Source organism: Augochlora pura, chromosome 2, assembly GCF_028453695.1.
Source record: "Augochlora pura isolate Apur16 chromosome 2, APUR_v2.2.1, whole genome shotgun sequence".
Taxonomy (NCBI): Eukaryota; Metazoa; Arthropoda; class Insecta; order Hymenoptera; family Halictidae; genus Augochlora; species Augochlora pura.
Window position 1 is genome coordinate 500,644 of NC_135773.1, and position 19,088 is coordinate 519,731.

Consider the following 19,088-nt stretch of genomic DNA (forward strand, 5'->3'; position numbering starts at 1 on the left):
TTGCGATGGATCCGAATGTCGTCGCCTGATTAAAATTTCTTCGAAATATACGAATAAAATTGTAATCGAAAGATTCGATACGAACTATATCTCGAATAACATTTTGTTCGAAGAATTGAGTCGAAATATCTTTCGAATAGAATTTTCTATCGAAATGATGTTATTCGAGTAACGAGCCTCGGTATAGCCACGTCGCAGCCTCTTTTCGAAAGAAACTGCTATCCTATATCGGTGGAGCAGAGCCGCCCCACCATAGTCGCGTCAGATCAATAAGATTAAGGTGGCCAAAGTGGGGAGGTCTGTCTTCTTTCGAGAAACCGTAACCGCTTTCTTGGTCCGATCATGGTTCAAGAATTCGGCTGTAGTCGTCGACGTGGCGATCGATGATCGTCGGTGTTCGACTCGACTGGAAATCCCGGCGTGCTTCTGAAATGAATTCCGCTTGGGAATCAACGGAGAAAATTGCTCGCGGCGGTATGTATTTCGTTTCAAGAAACAATACGAAGCCGGCATTCTCGTTTCGGAGGCTCGCGGCTCGCTTTTACCTCTCTGAAAAACACCTGTTTTTGCGGCGGCCGCAGGCTTATTACATATTTTCACCGGTCTACGGAGGAGTTTGATGAAAGCCGGCCCCGTTTGAGACCGCGTCCACCGGACTGTTTACAGGACGGTTTAATTCGCAATTACTCTGCGGCCTCTGTTCTCCCCTCGAGAATGTGTCCAAGTAGCGGCGCGTGTCTTCTTCCAGGTTTCCCGGCGATTTCCGATGCGCGACGACACAGAAGCGTGTCCGCGGAATAAGAAAAATTCCGTCGCAGCAACTATCCGACTAGATCGCGGAATTAGAATGCCGTACGCAAACGGATCGATTGTTGGAACTCGTCATCATCTGTGCCATTAAGACATTCCTGCGAGTCAAATGTGTCTCATTGTCAGTATTTGCATTGCGTCGATGCTCTCGTCGACTAGGATATACGATCGCTGTGCGAACAGATGAAAGGAAAACGATCGACGCTAATACCATCGCGAGCATTGCGATCGAGACGATAAAGCGAACCGACCGAATAGCCTCTTCGTTGTTATTTCACCGTGGACAGTTTTAGAGAAGAAACTGATGGGAATTTTCCGAAAGCGAATACATGCGTTTGATTGCATCTAAATGTGCAATGCACGCGATCTATACCTTCAATCGATTCCAAGAATCTGCTAGAAACTCGGAAGTTTCAATTACAGAATGTTTGCAGCAATTTTTGTAGACAGAATAGACTAGTCATTGGTCAATGTTCCGATAAGATTGGTTGTTAGACGTCGGTGCAAAGAACGCTTTTCACTATGGAAACAGCAACTCGAATTGCGATCAAAGGTAACGAAGAAATTGATGTACATATTCTAATTTAGAAAAAGTGGAACGTCGTAATCAAATTTCGAGAAATGAATATTTTATGAAAATATTCGATCAATAGGTTATCGCGATACGTGTATTGTCTTTGATTATGAAACAGTGTCGTTATCAGCCAGCCGGCGTCAGGTTGATATCGTGTTCAAAAAGTAGTGTAAATTGTAAGGTTGATTATAAGTATTTCGCGTCGAGTGCAGATTATCTTCCTTGGAGATCTCGAGCTATGCGGTTTTTTTCCGCATAGCGAGTTTCCCAAAGCGAAGTCGAGTGAAAATTCGATTCAATTATTTTCTTATTGGCCCTCGACGAACGCCCAATTAGAACTATTGGAAATTTCCGTTCTTTCGTCCGTAGATTTCTGCGAGCTCCATCAATTCCAGCTGCCTTGAAACTATGAAATCCAAACAATCGCGTAGCGCCTGACCTCGCTGACAAATTGTTTCTCGCGGCATTACTCGCGATCGGAGATAGCAAGCTAGGAAGTTGCCAATAAAAAGCGCGGAATCGTTGCAACTGATATCGCAGTTTTGACTCTGGAAAAGCTTGGATATTTTCGCAGATGGAAAAACCGAACGATTCTTCTTGTCCGCTTAACGAATCGGTGCAGCGAATATTTTAATTGCAAATCGAGATTCAAACTTCGATATACGCAAATAGAGACGTCCACAAATTATCCTGTTAAATAAACGAATTCCTGTTCCAGTTCCGACACACGCGTCCCGCTCCACCACTGACCCAGTCAGATCGATTCGTCGATGAAGTACATCGAGCCACGGTCGCCTTATCTGCGATCTCGAAATTCAATCGTGGCATTGATCTATCGTTAAGATGTATATTAGACCGTCGCTAGATTTAATCGTCACGTTTTCCAGGAATTGTCCGTCGAGTATCGAGAACAGTTTCCAATTAATTTCTTGCTGCAGGGATCTTGTATTTATTGCACCTATTCTTTCCAAGTCGTGGGCTTCGCCGTTGCAAAACTATAATAACAGTCGGCGATCGCGAAGCCAACGATTTATGCTATCCGAAGTTCGTGCTCCCCCGTGTTTCCGTGAAGTTTTGCCTCGTTTCAAACTTTAGCTCCAAAGAAAGACCGGAGAAACTTTTTCGAGCTACGAACAAGTTATCCATGAGTTACGTCCTTCTTGGGGATTTTAAAAATTATTTAAAAAATTCAATACCATCAATTTTGTAATAATATTGTAGGATAACTTTTATTTAGAAAAGTTTACAGTTAAATCGCAATTAAATTCAAGCCCTGCCAGCGAAATCGTGTCGATTAAACTAACGCATTCCCGGCTTCGAAGTAGTCCAACCCCCGCGGGTTGTTTCCGAAAAGGTCTGCGAAGGTCTTTATCGATCTAGCCAGCCATAAGGCGAGACGGCTGGTCGCAGGAAGTCTCGAGTGTCCGTGGATTCCGTTTTATCGGCTCGCCCACGCTCGCAGACCGATCCGGAACAAAAGTAATGGGCCTGGACCGAGACTCTTGAAAAACGTTTCCTCTCGGAAAAAGGTCGTCTCTCTCTCTCACTCTCTCCCTCTATGCGAAAGTCCGCGGTGTGGACAGCTGCTCTCGGCTCCTAAAACCTAGCCTTTGTACCTGCGCTGGCTGGCTGGCAGGTGTTGAGACCAGATACATCTGCTGACCTGCACGTGTCTCGAAGGGATTTCTGTTCGCATCTGTGCTCCTTGCGCCGGTTCTGCGCAGGTATCTCGGTGCACCGGTGTGCGCACTCTGTCCGTGTGAGAAAGGTGGAACCGAGAGAAGGCGGCTTGTTCTCGAACGCAGCTCCTACATGGTTGGCCGAAAAATATTCCGGGATTTAAATTACCGTCGATTCGCTGATAAATTTGCCCGGATTCGACCGGCATACAACGCTTCGAACTACGATCGCGTGGATTACGCTGGACAACCGAGAAAGCTCTTTGAAGTGTCGGTGCGCTAATTGCGAGTAAAACGGGTGCCTTGTTTAAGAGATACGGTCGCGAATCGATTAACAATTTATATACACCTCTCGAATAAATTTCAATTCATTTAAAAGAGTTATCCTAGCATTGTGCCGGAGTTATGAAATTCAGTCTATTATTATACCAATTTCAGGTAGTCTGCGACCTGATGGGTGCACGAGAAAATTGAAGCGATCAAGTACGAATCGATAAAGATGAAATCTGGCACGGGTAACTAAGTGATACAAATTCCATTGCTCGAACGTACACGTGGCTCTCTATGTATTTAGCCGGGATAATCGAGGCACCGTTGTACGATATTGCACGTTTCGTAAAATATGTCGCCTTGAATAAAACATCGAGGCGAAGACTGTCGGCAAACGATGCCCGACAGAAGAACATCTGTGCCGGGGCATAAAATCTGCGGATCGGCTAATTCTCGGAGACAGTTGAGCAAGATGCGCGTTTAATCGAGGCTCGCGACGATGTCTCAATAAAAAAAATCAAAACGATCGTTGGTACAGTTTGACGAAGCCGTTAGTGGCCGGAGGTTAATAAAAATCGTAGGAGAAGGGGGCCTCGCGACGCACAGAGCCGATCCACGATCTCCGGGAAACCTTGAAGAGTCTCTTTCTCTTTCTTCGAGCCGCACCTTGTATATCAACAAGTCGAGCCTGATCACCTGCTATCGCGCGCCGCGGCGGCGGTACCCGCAGCAGCCAGGTGTCTCGGGAGAAATGGAAAAACGCGAGAGCCACCAGAGATTAAGGGTTCGACCCTTGGTCGGGACTAATGATGGGGTTCGGCGAGTCTCGGTCCTCTTCTCTCTTCCTGTCTCTTCTTCCCCCCTTGTTCTTTCTCTCGTCTTCCTCTCCTCGTCGCCCCTCCCCCCCCCCCCCCCCCCCCCCCCCTCCCCCCCCCCCTCCTTTCTTTTCCTTTCTTCCCGCCCCCCCGCCCCCCCCCCCCCCCCCCTCTAACAGCGGACTTCTTTCTCCCGTTCCGAGACTCTGGACACGCATCTGCTCGTAAGGGTCTTCAATGAGAGATTGAATTCCTTTATGGTCTACTTGCAGCTCTTGAGAGAAATTATTGCTTTCGATCGGCCGCGCGCACGCTGAATGGACGAAAACCGTGCATGAGAAAGTCGCGTTTTCTTCTGCGAAAACCGAACCGAAAAAACGGGTTTCACCTCCGGGTCGCATGATGCTCGATTACTCGTCGGCTTGCTGCTTTACCAGCCTCGCATGCCTAATCGCAGGAAATTAGAACACCTCGACGCGTATCGACGATTGCCGTGGTGTACTCTCCGTTAGAGGCGGGCAACATTTTAGTTGGACAACTGATAAGAAATAAGACTATCAAGGCTTCTTTATTCCAATACAAAGTTATTTCTTATTTAATTCTCGCAGATTCTGATCAAATTTCGTTTAAGCAAATTTAGCAGAGATTAATTTACAATCTTAAGTAGTCTCCCTCGATTACGGCTGCAGCGTTGATTTTTCTGCCGCGTCCAATTGCTACGTTTAGCAAGCAAAATGTACTTGGAAACGCTTCTGAGAAAGCAGCTTGTAATTACCGAACCATATTGACCTAATTACAGAGTTAATTAAACCCATAGCAACCCGAAGCCCGATTCTACGTAGGAGCTCGTACCTCGGCGATGAAAATTCAGTGAGAATTCTCTTCGGAAAATCCTGAATCCGCTAGAACGTGTTTATGATTTTATAGCGCGGACGAAAATAAGCGCGCCGAGGTCCGCGAACGCGCCAAGGATAGGATCAGCGCGTCGAGGCGGGAATAGAAAAAGGAAGCAAATTAATATCTCGTGCAACGTGAAAGTTGCATAATACGCGACAAAGGTCGATCCGCGCGTAACCTTGCCTCGTTTTACATAAACCGAGTACGAGCCGGTGGTAGTCCGAATGGAAGCGAACGCGACACGCCGACCGACTCGTTATTTCCTCCATAATTAAGGGCAACGGGAAGGAGAAGAAAAGATCGGCCAGCCGGCAACGGAGACACAGAGCACACTTTTTAATTAACGAATAATCACCGGCTCGACCGAAGACAATGGCTCGTGAAAGCGATCCGCGAGGATTCCCGAAGCGAGAACACTGATGGGGGAGGATCATTAAACGGCGCGCGGCTCTGCCGACTTTCTTCGGGCGCAGTCATCGGCGAAGCAATATCTCGTTCGTCATCGGGGGACCACCACCACCACCTTCGCTCACGATCATCTCGGAATCGCCCTTTTGTTTATTGTCACGGACCATTTTGCTCCGGGGACCGAGGGGGATTTTCCGCGTTTCTTCCTCGACGCGTCAGTCCCACGCTTCAAACGTTCATCAGGAAATTTGCAGATTTTATTTTGAGCTTTCCTCTGTTTTCATTTTTCATTCGTGAAAACCGTTCGACGCGTAAATTCGCGGAGAACTTTCTAAAACGGAGACGCGCGATGAATTCGCCGGAATCGTCTGTGACCAAGAAACGCCGGCAATGGAATAATCGTCGCAACTTTAGACGCGCAGTTTTAGACAACGGTTAAGGTGAAATCGATTAACGAGCGGCACGCTAATTAAGGAAGTCGGAGGCTCGGAATAGGAGTGCTGAACTTTCCGTATGCCATTTCGCTAAACGAAGTTAGGCGCGTCCGGAAGTAACGGGGCAACGGCACCGGTTCGATGTACCTGCGCTTCATTATCAATGTCGAAACGGGCCGGCAACCTTGTGCCATTAGATCAGAGGTCAACGCACCTTTCCACGAGGATGCGTATCAACCCATGGAAAGTGTTTCGACGCCTTTGTCCGCGCGCTTCTTTGTGATACGGCGGGATGGAAATGGTACGGCGCGCGTATCCTGTGCGCTTTGCCGGCGTTTCGCTTCCGTTTCCAGGATATTCGTAACAGTATCGCCCGTTCCACGCTGTCGCCGGGATCTCTGCAGCATCGTCGTACCTGGAACGCGAATTCTCTAGTTCGCTCGCGTCGGATACGTCGGACAGTTTGTACAATAATTACGTAGGCCGCGAATCTTTATGCAAAACAACAATTGTCTGCATCGAGTGAAAGGATTGATAGCTCGAAGTTTCTTTCTTCGTTTCGCAATCTGGGTATCGAATCTAAAAATCGACATTTCTGGATTCCTTTAATGTAAAAATTGGCTAAGTATGTAGGTATGATTTAATATACTTTATTAAACTATACATTTTATAAAAACATTTTACGAAATTAAAATAAAAATAAAATGAAATGTATACGTTATAATTGCAGTAATTACGACAGTTTCCAAAGAGACGGCAACCGCTAATTCGTTAAAACACGAAATCCATAGTCCAATAATTATCTACTTCCTGAAATGGAACGGCGTCGAAGGAGCTTTATTACGAGCAGCAAAAACGGTTCATCCCAATGGGGAACTCCTACCGTAGACCAACAAATTGCTGAAACTTTTAACTATCCTCGGTTGATCGGTTCACGTAACTTTATACGTAGAATAAAACCGCGCATACTGTAAATATAATAGCGGAGTTAGAAACTGTTCAGGAATGCCAATCTCTTTGCATGAATCAGAAATTTGATATGTATCACCGTCTACGTATTTCATGGGTGGCGTTAAGAGGTTAAAATATGAATGAAGACTTTATAGACTCGAGAAAGCCGGATCATACATTAATTGCGGAATTTATGAATTCCTAAAATGAACTCGCCGCGAGATTCCGGCCGTATTAATCTAGATTCTCGGTTTAATTAATCCTCCCGTAAAAACGAACAATACGCGGAGGCTCGTCTTCTCGGTATCGTGCATTGCCGCGCTTAACCACGCTTGGATAGCCCGTAATTGAATCTGCAATTTATTTCGGATTTAATGGAACATCTGGCCACTACTTATTATTCCTCGTAAACGGGAAACAATATCCGCGCCGTACTCTGTTACTTTACGGTAATTACAGTTTTTCTTCCCTGTAAATTGCAATAGTTTTGCACAAATGAACACGCGACGAAGATAATTTTCCGAAGATCATCGTAGAAAATAACGAAACGGGTCACAACAACACACGTGCGCGATAAGCGATCATGCTTACGACAATGAATCTTCAGTGGCGTTATCTGTATCGGGAACAATCGAGATTCTTACCTTTTACAGACTGGAATAACTAATCTATAGATTTATTGTGGAATTATTAGTATTGTATATTCTAGGTTATACGATGTATGACTTGACGCATTTATAGAAAAATTAAAAATGTTGCGAGCTCGTCAGCAACCTCGGGTGGTTGTTCCTAGAGTTAAAAGTGATTTTGAGAAAATGCTTACGATCTACGGGGCGGAACTATTTCGGTAGAACGAATGGAAAGAGTTGGAGGCAGCGAAGATTTAATCTATATCAAATGGTGCATGGGATTCGCTAGACGATCCTTTGGTTGCACAGCTGTGGAAGGAAGAAACTAATTAAGAATAAAGGCAGGAGAGAAAGCGATAAAATATGAGCGAAAGACGGGGAAGCTGGACGAGCAGAGATTATTAACCCCTTGCCCTACGATTCGTTTCCGGAGAGGCCTGCGTGCGCAGACAATTTAGTGTAACGCAACTCTAAGAGAGGAGATATCGTAAAATAAGAAACAAATAAAATACTTGTAGCGTAATTGTTGGAGCGGGCTCGCATGTTCGACGAAAGTTCCACAGTTTTTAACGAACTCGCGTGTGCAATATTTCACAAGGACGGCTGAAAGTGCCGGGTTAAATTACTATCCGTATTTTTGCGTCTGAAAAAGTATCTTAGATAGCTACCACAATGCGCCGCGCGCACGTATTTCGCCCGGAGGAAAATGAATTCACCCGCGACTTTTAATTCGAGGCTGACAGGTGTCCGGGAGGACTCGTCGCGGATCGTTTCCGACGCAAGAAAACTCTCGTCGACGCGGCGTGTTATTTCGCGACGTGAAAGTTCTGCCCGATGCGTCTCTTTCTCTATCTTTCTCTCTTTGCTCGGTTCGCCTCGCCAGCCTTCCAATTTCAATTGTCCGACGATTTGCGAGGCGGCATGCGCGCGTTTTCCATTAACACTTTCACCGGTAAGGGCGTGCGCGCGTCTCGCCGCTCTGTCAGCGTGGAAAATCGTTTGCTGCGAGCGGTCGTTCGCCGGGGAAATCGACAGACGTTCTCGCAGAGGGTGCCTGACATTTAGACGACTCATTCTGCGAGGTAATACATCGTTCCATTTTGCAACAGATTTCGCGAGTGTTCGCTTTTGGAATTCTATTCGACGATCGTCGAAGAGAAGCCCAAATTGAATCGAAGTTTCAAACTTACCGAGGCGAATGAAAGTCGCTGGGACGTTTCTCTTGGAATTATGTTCGCGGAAATGTTTAAATATTCACGCGTTTTATGAAGGCAGTTATCGGATGAATTATTGGATTCGTTTAATCTCACGGAGTTTTTTATGGGCAGCGGAAAGGCGATCAATTTTCGCGAACTTACTCCGACACCTGCGCTTTCCGGTTAAAATAGTCCTTGGCGGGGTTGCGATTAAATCGTTCGAGAAATGGTATCCTTTCTCTCGGGGAACAGGCGTCTGATGCGATATGAAATACAGGCTCGTAATATTTGGAAATTTACGTTCGAGTCGGGGAGAGTTTCCTCGGATCGTCTATCAAGAACTTGAACGTATTTAATAAATACTAAACAGAATATTTGCATCGGTTTGGAACTTGATTATGCTATACGAATTGAATTTAATGTGTAAATGCGCGTTGAAATTTGGATAGCGAGCACCGACAAGCGAAGCCGTCCGTTTCAGGTTCTGACTGTCGGAACAATGCGAATAGTTGAAAAACGAGCGTCAAGTTTCGGCGTCGATAGACGAGCAACAAGTGTACGCGCGCATCTCTTTCGTTCATGTTTAATGCAACGTGTCCGACGGTCTGACAGCGGCGAAGGCCACCGCGAGACATGTTAATTGAAAGCCCGGATAAACGTCGCAGCGGTGAACAATTAAACGATATCAGAGCCCTCGGACGGTGACGGTGACGGTGTCCGGCGCGCGACTGTAATCGCGCTGGTGTTTGTGTTTCTGCGGGCTTATCGCGCTTTTATCGCAACCGGGTATTGCGATGCGCGCGGAGACACGCGGAGACGCGGAGACGCGGCGAGGCAACGATCTGACACAGCAAATAGTAAATAGAGAATTAAATATTTAATATGATACTAAGAAGTCTCTGCGGTAGTATTTTACTTGGCAGATGCAGGAACTGTTGAAAGTACAATGCCCGCTCGAGTAACGCGGCGTATCGAGGTGCCATATCTTTACCATTCTTTTTTTATCGCGGTTTCCATAAAAAGTGTCCTCGCATACAAGAGGCAGCGACGTTGATTTCAGTAACTTTATGGAACCATAAACAGTCAAAAATTTATACAAAAACTTTGTTTCAATATTAAATTAAATTTAACTATATCTAAGAACAAACACGAATTTAGAAGGAATTTGCAGAGTTTTGGAAACGATCCGAGTATTTGCGTGTCCCTTGATTCCATGATGTACCGTTTGAGCAGCGACGAGGCCACACGCGGCAGCCGTCGCGGAAGCATCTCGCGCTAGCGCCGCAGATAGCTCGCGTTCGAATCCTCCGCCCACGTCATCTCTTTGTCTGCCATTACTAAATCACTCGGTTCAGTCCGTTGCGACAAGACGCAAATGAGACAGCGTGCATAAGCTGCGGGGAAGCCTAGAGCCGGCGCGGCGGCCCTTAATTAACAGAAACAAGCCAGCCCGTGGGGAGCGGGCGCGGGCTCGCGCGCGCGCGTCCACGAGCCCCCGTTTGCGTGCCGCGCTCGCTCCCAAGTTAAACCGTATGATATACGAGCCGCGTAATTGATGCGAAGTGAACGGGTCGCGTTGGATCAACGTAAATGTCACAGGGACTTTAGTCAGGTTCGGTGGATGAAATGTTTCTTGGCCGCGGCCGGGGACAGGCCTTCCAAAGAAAAGTTGAAAGTCGAGGTCCCGCCGGGAAAGGTCGCCTTTTCGCGCTCCCGGCGATTACGCGCTGATTATAGTAATTAGCCCGGTGGAAAGTGGTTGCCGGCCGCCCGGGATCGATGCCGCGATCCAGGCGAACGTGATTGATTTCGTTGAACCTCGGGCGGAACACGTCCGCTACAAAGTATAATATTTCGTACGAGATAGTCTTCCCGCGATCCTTTCATTTTAAATGAAAAATTACCCCCTCTGGATTCTTTATCGTGTCTGGACGCATATTACCATTGCTCGCCGTTTCTTGCGAGCCCTAATTTCATCTCCTTTCTAACCGATGCGATGCTTCGAAATAAAATTCGATTGTTCTTCGCCGTGCAAGTATTGTTGACCTATCGAGGAATGGTCTGCGCTGGTTTTACAAAATTGTCAGCAATGACAAATGATTTATAGATTAGTGACAATAACTAATATGAACCTTCAAGGTACAAGTTAACTCGTGTTCCTCCGTTCAAAGATATCACGCGTCCATACGATCCGCTATCTCCAAGAAACTTTTACATTTCCCAGCCAGTGTCGAAGTAAAAGTACACGATAACCACGAGAGCCGTTCTCGGAGAGGTACGAGAAGCAAAACAGATCCTTATTGTTCCATTCACCGTGTACGGTATAAGGTAACAATCGATGATCGGTAGTCCAGGCTTAGGAAGCGAAAAGAAAAGCAAACAGAGACTATATAAACGTGCCGGCGAGGCTCCCACGAAATATTATTTACAATATCATCGGGTGGCATTATTTCGCCGCACACGAGAGCCATTAAACGTCCCCTTGGTCACGTATTTCATCCGGGATTGAACGACGCCGGGTCGCATCCCTTCATTATCATCGCGAAGCTCTAGCCCCCTCTGGTTCGCATTGTCCTAACAGTCGCGCCGATATTTCAATTTCAGAGTCCTGGAACGTTGCACAAAGATGTCAGTGGTGCTGGTACGAAGGTCAGCGGGAAGACGGTTGGCAGTGCCGCAACTGCAGCCCTCACCGCGCTCTCTGCCATTAATAATACATCCAACACCAGCCGGAGCAAGAACAACATCCCCGTATCCCAAGAGGTAAGTCACAAAAGAGACTGCTGCGCGAGAACGCGCGTCGTTTGCACTTTGCAGATCGCACTTGTCCGTCCGTAGATTAATTACAATTAGCCCTTGTGCAAGCAATCGAGTAAGAATTTAAAAAGCACCAGCGAATGGCCCATTTAACAACGTCCATAGTTTCAAATTATTATTCGGACGAAGATAGTTGAAAATTGTTTCTGACATAGCCTAGTGGTTACAGAACCTATTCGAGTTCTTAATCGAAGCAATTTATTTAATGGCATAAGTACTCTTTCAGTTTTCTTGCATGTCGCAGATTCTGAACAAGTCCGATGCATTGAATATATTAGCGCTGAAATTTCTGGGAAACCTAGCCCTCGAAGCACGAATAAGTTACCGTTAGCTAAAACATTGCGAACGAGTTAAATATCGCTTAAATAAATTTGTTTTCATTTCGCAAGGAAATGCGTGGATACAAAAATGCGGATAACTGCATCCGATTGCTCGCGCAAGGGTTAAATAGAATGTCAAGATGGCGCAAGAGTGTTGAAACTCTCCTTTTCTGCGAGATTCTCGAAGTTTTCGAGTTTCTCGAGAAGAATTTTTCGCGCTCGGCAGTTTCGTTGCCGTGCACGAAATTGAGTCGACGCTGCCTCCGTCCTGCCGTTCAATCTGAAACGAATTAAGACACCCGACAACTTTCGAACGATCCCGTGTCACTAATAGCAACAATTTCAACGGGGACTACATAACGCGTTATCTCCATCTTACCTTCTTCATCGTAATTAAGAGATTTATTCGAAGCTGCACTTATTCGGGAAACTTTTAACCAGGTGAAAATTGACGATTCGCAAAGTTTGATATCTCGGTGCTTCAATCTTACGACGTAAGTGCCGAGGTACTTTACTTTCCAACTTCTGCTTTTGGCAACGCTCCTCGAACCTGAGAACATAAAACCGGAAGTTGCTTCCTACTCCTTGACGAGATAACGAGGAAACTGAAACTTTGTGTCTGTCAAAGTTTCGGGAAAAATCTCGGGAAAACAGTTGCGTAAATATTAGTTCGACTTTCGTCCATTAAACGATGTATATTCCGCCATAGTGACGCTTCTCTTATCAATAAACCCACCGGAATAGAAATAATCGGTTTCACTTTACAGTTCTGCAAAGAGATTATTTATTGTACTTATCGTATTAATTACATCGTATCCTCTCATTAAGATACGATAAAAATATCGTCGAAATGCTACTGCGAAAGGTATTCGTTATCTCTTGCGTGAAATAGAAAACCGTGGTCGTTGCATATACGCGACGCAGCCAGCGAAAGTGTTAATTATTATAATATATCCTTTGATACAGCATGCTTAAAAACATGTAAATTACGAATGAGATTGATACAGAGAAACGAGTATAATTTGAGCCAGCAGCGTCGAGAGGTAGAGTTAATCGAAAAGCAGAAGGAGGGTAACCCGAGGTCCACTTTCATGGTAGTCGTCGATATCGCTTTGATGGTTACTTGCCTATTCTCCGGCGGATATTTTCCGGTTATACGGGTCGGATTGAATAGCACGAAGACTGCTTGGATGCCTAGCTACCATTCCCGGTTCCCGTATCCCGGTAAGAATCACGGTGATTCAGCTCCTCCGCTCGTGTTCCATCCGGCTCGATCGACTAATCTCCGGGCGTCGGCAGCGATTATTTCTTTCGCCTGGTCGTGACCTCGGGCTTGCCACGGTTTCCAGCATCTCCGAGAGCAGGAATAGCGCCGCGTCACCGCCATTTGTCTCCTTAATGCTCCCCTTGTTTCCCTTCTCGCCTCCCCGAGAGCCCGCGTCGCGTTATTATGCGGCGAAGATGATCAAATTTCGTTGCATCGAGCGGCGTTGCGCAACGTATCGGCGCGCGCTCGCCACCTTTTGCACGGTAATTGTCTGTCGCCTCGCGTTCACCTCACCGTCGACCACATTCTGTCGATAAAATGGAGGACAATGTTCGAGACGCCTCGCGCGAACACGCGGGAACAAGCGTTTCAACATCTTTCGTTCTTTTTTACCGCGATCGGCCTCGGGCTGGCTCCCCGTGTTTCAACCAAGACGACGAATTCCACGGTTGCCTTCGAGCTCTCTTCTGCGACTTCGTTTCGCACGCGCACGCTATCCGCTCGAAAATCTACCCATTTTCTGCCCGCAGACTCTGCGACCAGTTACAAATCGCACACGATCTGGATCAACGATCAAGGCTAGATCGATTTAAATTCTGACACGCCAATTCTTTTTACATATTTTTCGACACGGTTCTTCGAGGACGATATTTATCTCGAGCGGTAAAGAGTGAAAAATATCCTTTTCCAGTTGCAATGAAATTCAGCAAAATTATCGTAATAATTTCTTGTAACAGCTCCATGAAATTCAAATGGTTTTTTCATTTTCGTTCCACTTAAAAGATTGAAAATAAAATCAGATACGGTTTGAAATACATGAAACACGAATCTTGAGTTTCCATTTTGAGTCTCGTCTTTGTACATCTGTTCGAAGACAAATGCTGCTACAAGCGTCATCGGTGAAGGAGAGTTAGCCAACGAACGAAGATTTGATTCGTCATCTGTCAATTGGTACGGAGGTGTCGAAGCGAGTGTAGAGCACAATGGGTGCATCATCGAGGTTCGAGTAATCGGTGGAAGCGCGGCATATCCGGTGCGCGTTATTAAAACAAGAAGTACGATTTCCCGATAATTCCGATGATGTTCGGTACCCTCGTCCTTTCCGCGAATCGGGCTGATTCACGCGCACGTAATTTCGTTGTCATTGAGCCGGGACTCGCGTGACGGCGCGATAAGACCGCACGCACCTCTCTCGCTGCAGATCCAGCAGATTATCAGAGAGGGAGAAGACGACGAAGGAGAGAAGAAGGCTAATCGGAAAGCAGTCTCCTTGAAACGTCGCGCCGATCCGCCACGCGATTCTCTTTTGTCCATTCGCGGCCGTGCAGTCGGATCCCATCCTACACTTATGTAAACGATCAATGATACCTTAGCTTCTCGCGTCTGTTACCAACAACCGACGTACACGTATAAATAGAATTAATTATTAAGAGAATATCTGTTCCCGTGAAATTGTTAACTATCATCGTGAGTTACCATGTACCAGTAAAAGTTCCATGAAAAGAAGTTACCGTAGAACGGTTGTTGGAAAAAGTTTTAAGATATAAATAAAACTACTGATGAAACAAACGGCAAAGAAATCGATTTTTCGCGCCGTATAAAAGATCGTATAAAATACCGTGGATCGGAATTAAAATAGCTTCGACCGCGAATGGTTAATTTATTCGACGTTTAAAATAGGTTACAACTTTTCCCGACGTACCGCGGGTACGTTTTTCGAGTGAGAAATTCGAGGCAAAAGAGAATCGACCGTAGTTCGCGTTCTCTTACCCTTAAGTGCCTGCATTAGATGCGATGAATTTGCATAAACGGGATCTATCCGCGGCTTCGTAAAAATCGAGGAGCTACATTAACGAATACTAATGACGCCGCTGTGTTGGCTGTATCGCGGGGAACCCATTCAGTCGATCAAACAGATTCGTTCTCCTCCTCCGTCGTTCTTTATAAAGTGTGGCAGTGGGAAAATGCGCGGAGATCCGCGGCTAGTCATTAGGGACGGGCGAACTGGAAAGCTCCGAATTAATTTACACTTACAATTTCACGTTCCTATTTATACGCTTTCGGCGAGCCAGCGAATCGAAAGTAATCCGATATTATTGAGAGGTTGCGAATTTCACAGCGCGCCAATTGAATTCGATTCTTTGTTCGCCCGTCCATTTGCGTCTCGTTCGCGGAACCCGCGCAGGTGCTGGATCGGATGGACGCGATCAATGCGTCCGCTTTCCAAACTTTCCAACCTGAATGGAACTAGAAATCATTCAGCGCTTTACTTATGTTACATTAACTTTCGATTTTAGCATGTTGGTAACGTTGCCTCGCGACCGCCCGTACAAAGACCCGAGAAAATCGTTCGCAAAAATCTCCAGCTTTAAATTGTAAAATCAAAACAAGTTCGATTTTCGACACTGCTTGGAATTTATTTATTAATTTATTAATTTCATCACTTATTATTTTTATTATTTATTATTTAATTCTTAACAAGTACATATCCTTTGATGTTATAAAATTAATTTGTCGATGGAAGTTCCGACGATAAATTTAATCTTCTTAATCAAGATAAAGTAAAATTTGTTCTGAACTTCTGCGAAATGCAAATTCGAGAGCGGATACATTAAGTTCGTTTCGATTAAAATTCTCGGGACGGCAAAAAAAGCGATCGATTCCACGAAGAACGACCTCAAGATACGATCGATTCCGCAACGGTAAGTCGGAGTTTCTGCGTTTCGTTCGGAGAATCCGTGGGGCGAGTGACGCCAATTTTTTCGGGGATCCTTTTTCTTGCGGCTGTCGCGCAAGTTTTCTAATTTCGCGGCAATTACGCGCGTATTCATCACGGAACGGGGGAAGAGACGAGAAGAAAAGAAACCGAACCACCCACGCGGGCTCCGCCAAAATGGATTGTTGCGAGCCGAGGGCTAAGGCGTTCGTGCGTGACCGAGGATTCGTTTGGTTGATCGAGCGAAAGAGTTTGGTAGCTACAGCCGATGTTTGTTTCGCCCACAATGATGCTACGAAGGTTTTGATCATGGGACCCACTTGTGGATAGACGAGCCGATATAGGACAGTACAAGTCTTATACGTACAAAAATAGAATTTAAAGACCTAAGCTCGATATAATGCTGGAGATGCACGCACGTGGTCCAGATATCCAATTTGCCGGAATTTTTATGTAACCGGTGGTTTGATAAAGGGCGATTGTTTCCCTTAATGAAAGACCCTTTTATACTAGCGCACGGTTTGTCGGAAGGTTAAGGGTCGCGAAGGGAAGTTTCGAAGAACGTAGGAAAAATCTCCGTACGTATAACAGGATCCATTTAATGTTGGCGTTTTTCCATCCGAAATTACAAAACAGAGATCCCGAAAAAAGGAAAAGGAAAGAACGTTGCCGACTGCAGCGTGACGCGCGATTAGCTCGAGTTGAACGAGAGTGAGTCATCGTGGAGTTTCTGTTTGCGTTTCGAAATTATCGGGGGAAAAACGCGGGTCTCGCCGACGCCGACCGTATTATGTAATATGGGATCGTTTATTCCGAGTGTCAGCGAACGCGATTGTTTCGGAATCTGTGCGTAACCATTTCAGCCGGCTGGGATCCATTTAATCGATTTTATCGCGGTAATTATGTTTTACGACGCGTCGCGCTGGATAAAACGTCGTCGAAGCGTGCCACGCTTCCTCGGATAACGCGCGAACGATAAGGAAACGTAAACATCGCCAAATTAGGCGCCTCCCGGTCTAATTGATCAGCCCACGCCGCTAGGATGCTCGAATCGGTTGATTTCGCGATATAGGAGTGGTCCGTTTGACGCTTCAAGCGCCGAATGTCGGCTCCAAAAATTCTCAGAATATCAAAATTACATTATATTAAGAAACACAGAAATAAAAATTGAAAATTGACCATAAGAAATTTTATTGCTTCGCTTGGCACTGGATCTTACATTTTCGTTCAACACCTCGAGAAAAAGGAGGTTAAAATGATTCAACGGTGTCGGCATTTTTACACGAAAATCCGTGTGATTTGCTTTCAATAATTGCAATCGTCTACACTTTTACTCCGTGATGTAAGAAGAATTTCCAGTTGAATACGCTTATCCGCCGTAAAGAATTTTCTGCCATCTGCGGTGAAAGCGGTCGGTTTGTTTGTAAATCTTATTTTAAATACTTCTTTACTTTCTAAAACACGGCTCGGTCAATTACTTGGCTTTTTCCCTTCGAGCATACGCATAAACACTGATTATTTCGTTTCGTAAAAAACAGCTAATACGATGGAGGTATGAATTAGCTTTTACGTCGAAGTTGCGGCCCCTCTAGCATGGAAAACGAATAAATCGAACCGGCATCTATCTGCGAATTCGTACGGATTCTGTTCGTCGCTGACAATATCGAGTGACAAGGGAAAATTCACCGGAACAATCGAGAAAAACAAAGTACCATTATTGTGTCACCGAGTAACAAATTTCGAGTAGAAATTTGTAAAATAATAATCGAACTCCGTTATAATGTAACCGCGATGGAACGACGTTGATCGATCCCTAGCATTTATTGGTAATAAGCGAGTGAAATCTGTGTCCCTGGCAATGAATAATTATCGAGGAGCTTTAAAAGCACGCTGCAAAGATCAAACATCCATCAGCGTGTTCCGTGAAAACCCGTGGTATCCATGAAACTTGTCGCCCGTTTGCGGCGCGCTGGTATGCGTGTAGTCCTTTCACCTTATCGACATTGTGTCGTGGCACCGATAACGCGGTGAAAATTTTCCCGCACTCTCGCAGGCGGTTGAAATATGCGCGAGGGGTGGCGACACGTTAATAGACTCGTCGTTCTACGCAGTGTGTCACGAGCGTCGTCGCTCGGGCACAGGAAGGCTTCGCATAAACCATAAACGGGCTGTCGGTGTAACTCGATCGGCCGGCATTGTATCTCGGATTTCGCGATAGCATAAATATGCTACCTGCACTGCCGGCCCAACGTTAACGATCCTAGGGAAAAGTAACATAACGCCGGGGACAGCTCCAAGCACGTTTCTATCTGCTCGAGACGAACTGGCATCCTTCGGATTCACTGTTATGTCACTTTGGCGACTTCTTGCTACGCTTTAACGTACCGCTATATTTCCTGAATGTTCTCGATGTTCTTTACTCGTGATCGCGCGAGAACATTTTCTATGCCATACGAATCATTTTATAGGAATGGTACGAATAATTGAAATGCAAATACCCATAGGTGCGCATAATTCTGTGGTTGCAAGGAAGAACACCGCGTAACGCGTATTTTCTCTTGCGAAATATTCTCGCTTGAAATTCTGTTCGCTTCTGCTTGGCTTTGCTCGAAATCATTTTTGAGATATTCCTGTGTGCTGCGATTCAATCGATGCATAGACTGAACATTTTTGGGATTGCGACTCGCAGAGTTTCTGTTATTTAAACCGATGTCTTGGATTCCGGATGCGCTGGGCGGAGAATTTATCGACCGCGAGTGAACCAGATTGCAACCTTCGCGAACGCGATTACGAAAATCGTTGACCGATGATAATCGAAACGTCGCCATCATCGGAGACTCGTTTCCAGAAAAAGCGGGGCAAAAGTTTCGAAAGCGTCGAATAATCGTCGAGAATCTAAGCGGCCGCGGGTTACATGGTTTACAAGGGTCGCGAGAGACGGCATACTTCTGCCGAGGAAAACAAAAGGCTTCGCTGCGAGCGTAACCTAAAACACCGCGCGCGCGCGGTTATTATTCCCCTCGCCGAGCTCGGTAATAAATGTAATCACGGCTTGTAATTCGCCGAAGGCGTACACGGGATCGCGAACCGGCTGGATGACTGGCGCAATTAATCCTCGCGAGCGGCGGCGCGGTCATTAGTCATGGATAGACTGCTGATTTCGTGGATTCAGAGCGTGCTGAGCGTGGTACACACCGTTTACCAAGAACCTCTCGATGGCTTCGGTAAGGAATTAGGCTTCGCGAATGCCAACGAAACTTTCTTCTCCCGGTGCTTCGTTTGTTTGTTAACTTTGGCGCACTCGG

General features: G+C 45.9%; 1 protein-coding gene across 3 annotated transcripts in view; it reads left to right on the top strand.

The window, feature by feature from the left end:
- LOC144474730 (uncharacterized) overlaps positions 1-19,088 on the top strand; it is a 225,793-nt gene that overhangs the window by 171,791 nt on the left and 34,914 nt on the right. For all 3 annotated transcript variants that reach the window (XR_013494785.1, XM_078189919.1, XM_078189929.1), the window contains exon 3: positions 11,268-11,426. Coding sequence is in view for 2 of the 3 variants with exons in the window: in XM_078189919.1 (XP_078046045.1) it covers positions 11,268-11,426 (159 nt within the window). In the remaining variant the exon portion in view is untranslated. The remainder of the gene's footprint in view (positions 1-11,267; positions 11,427-19,088) is intronic.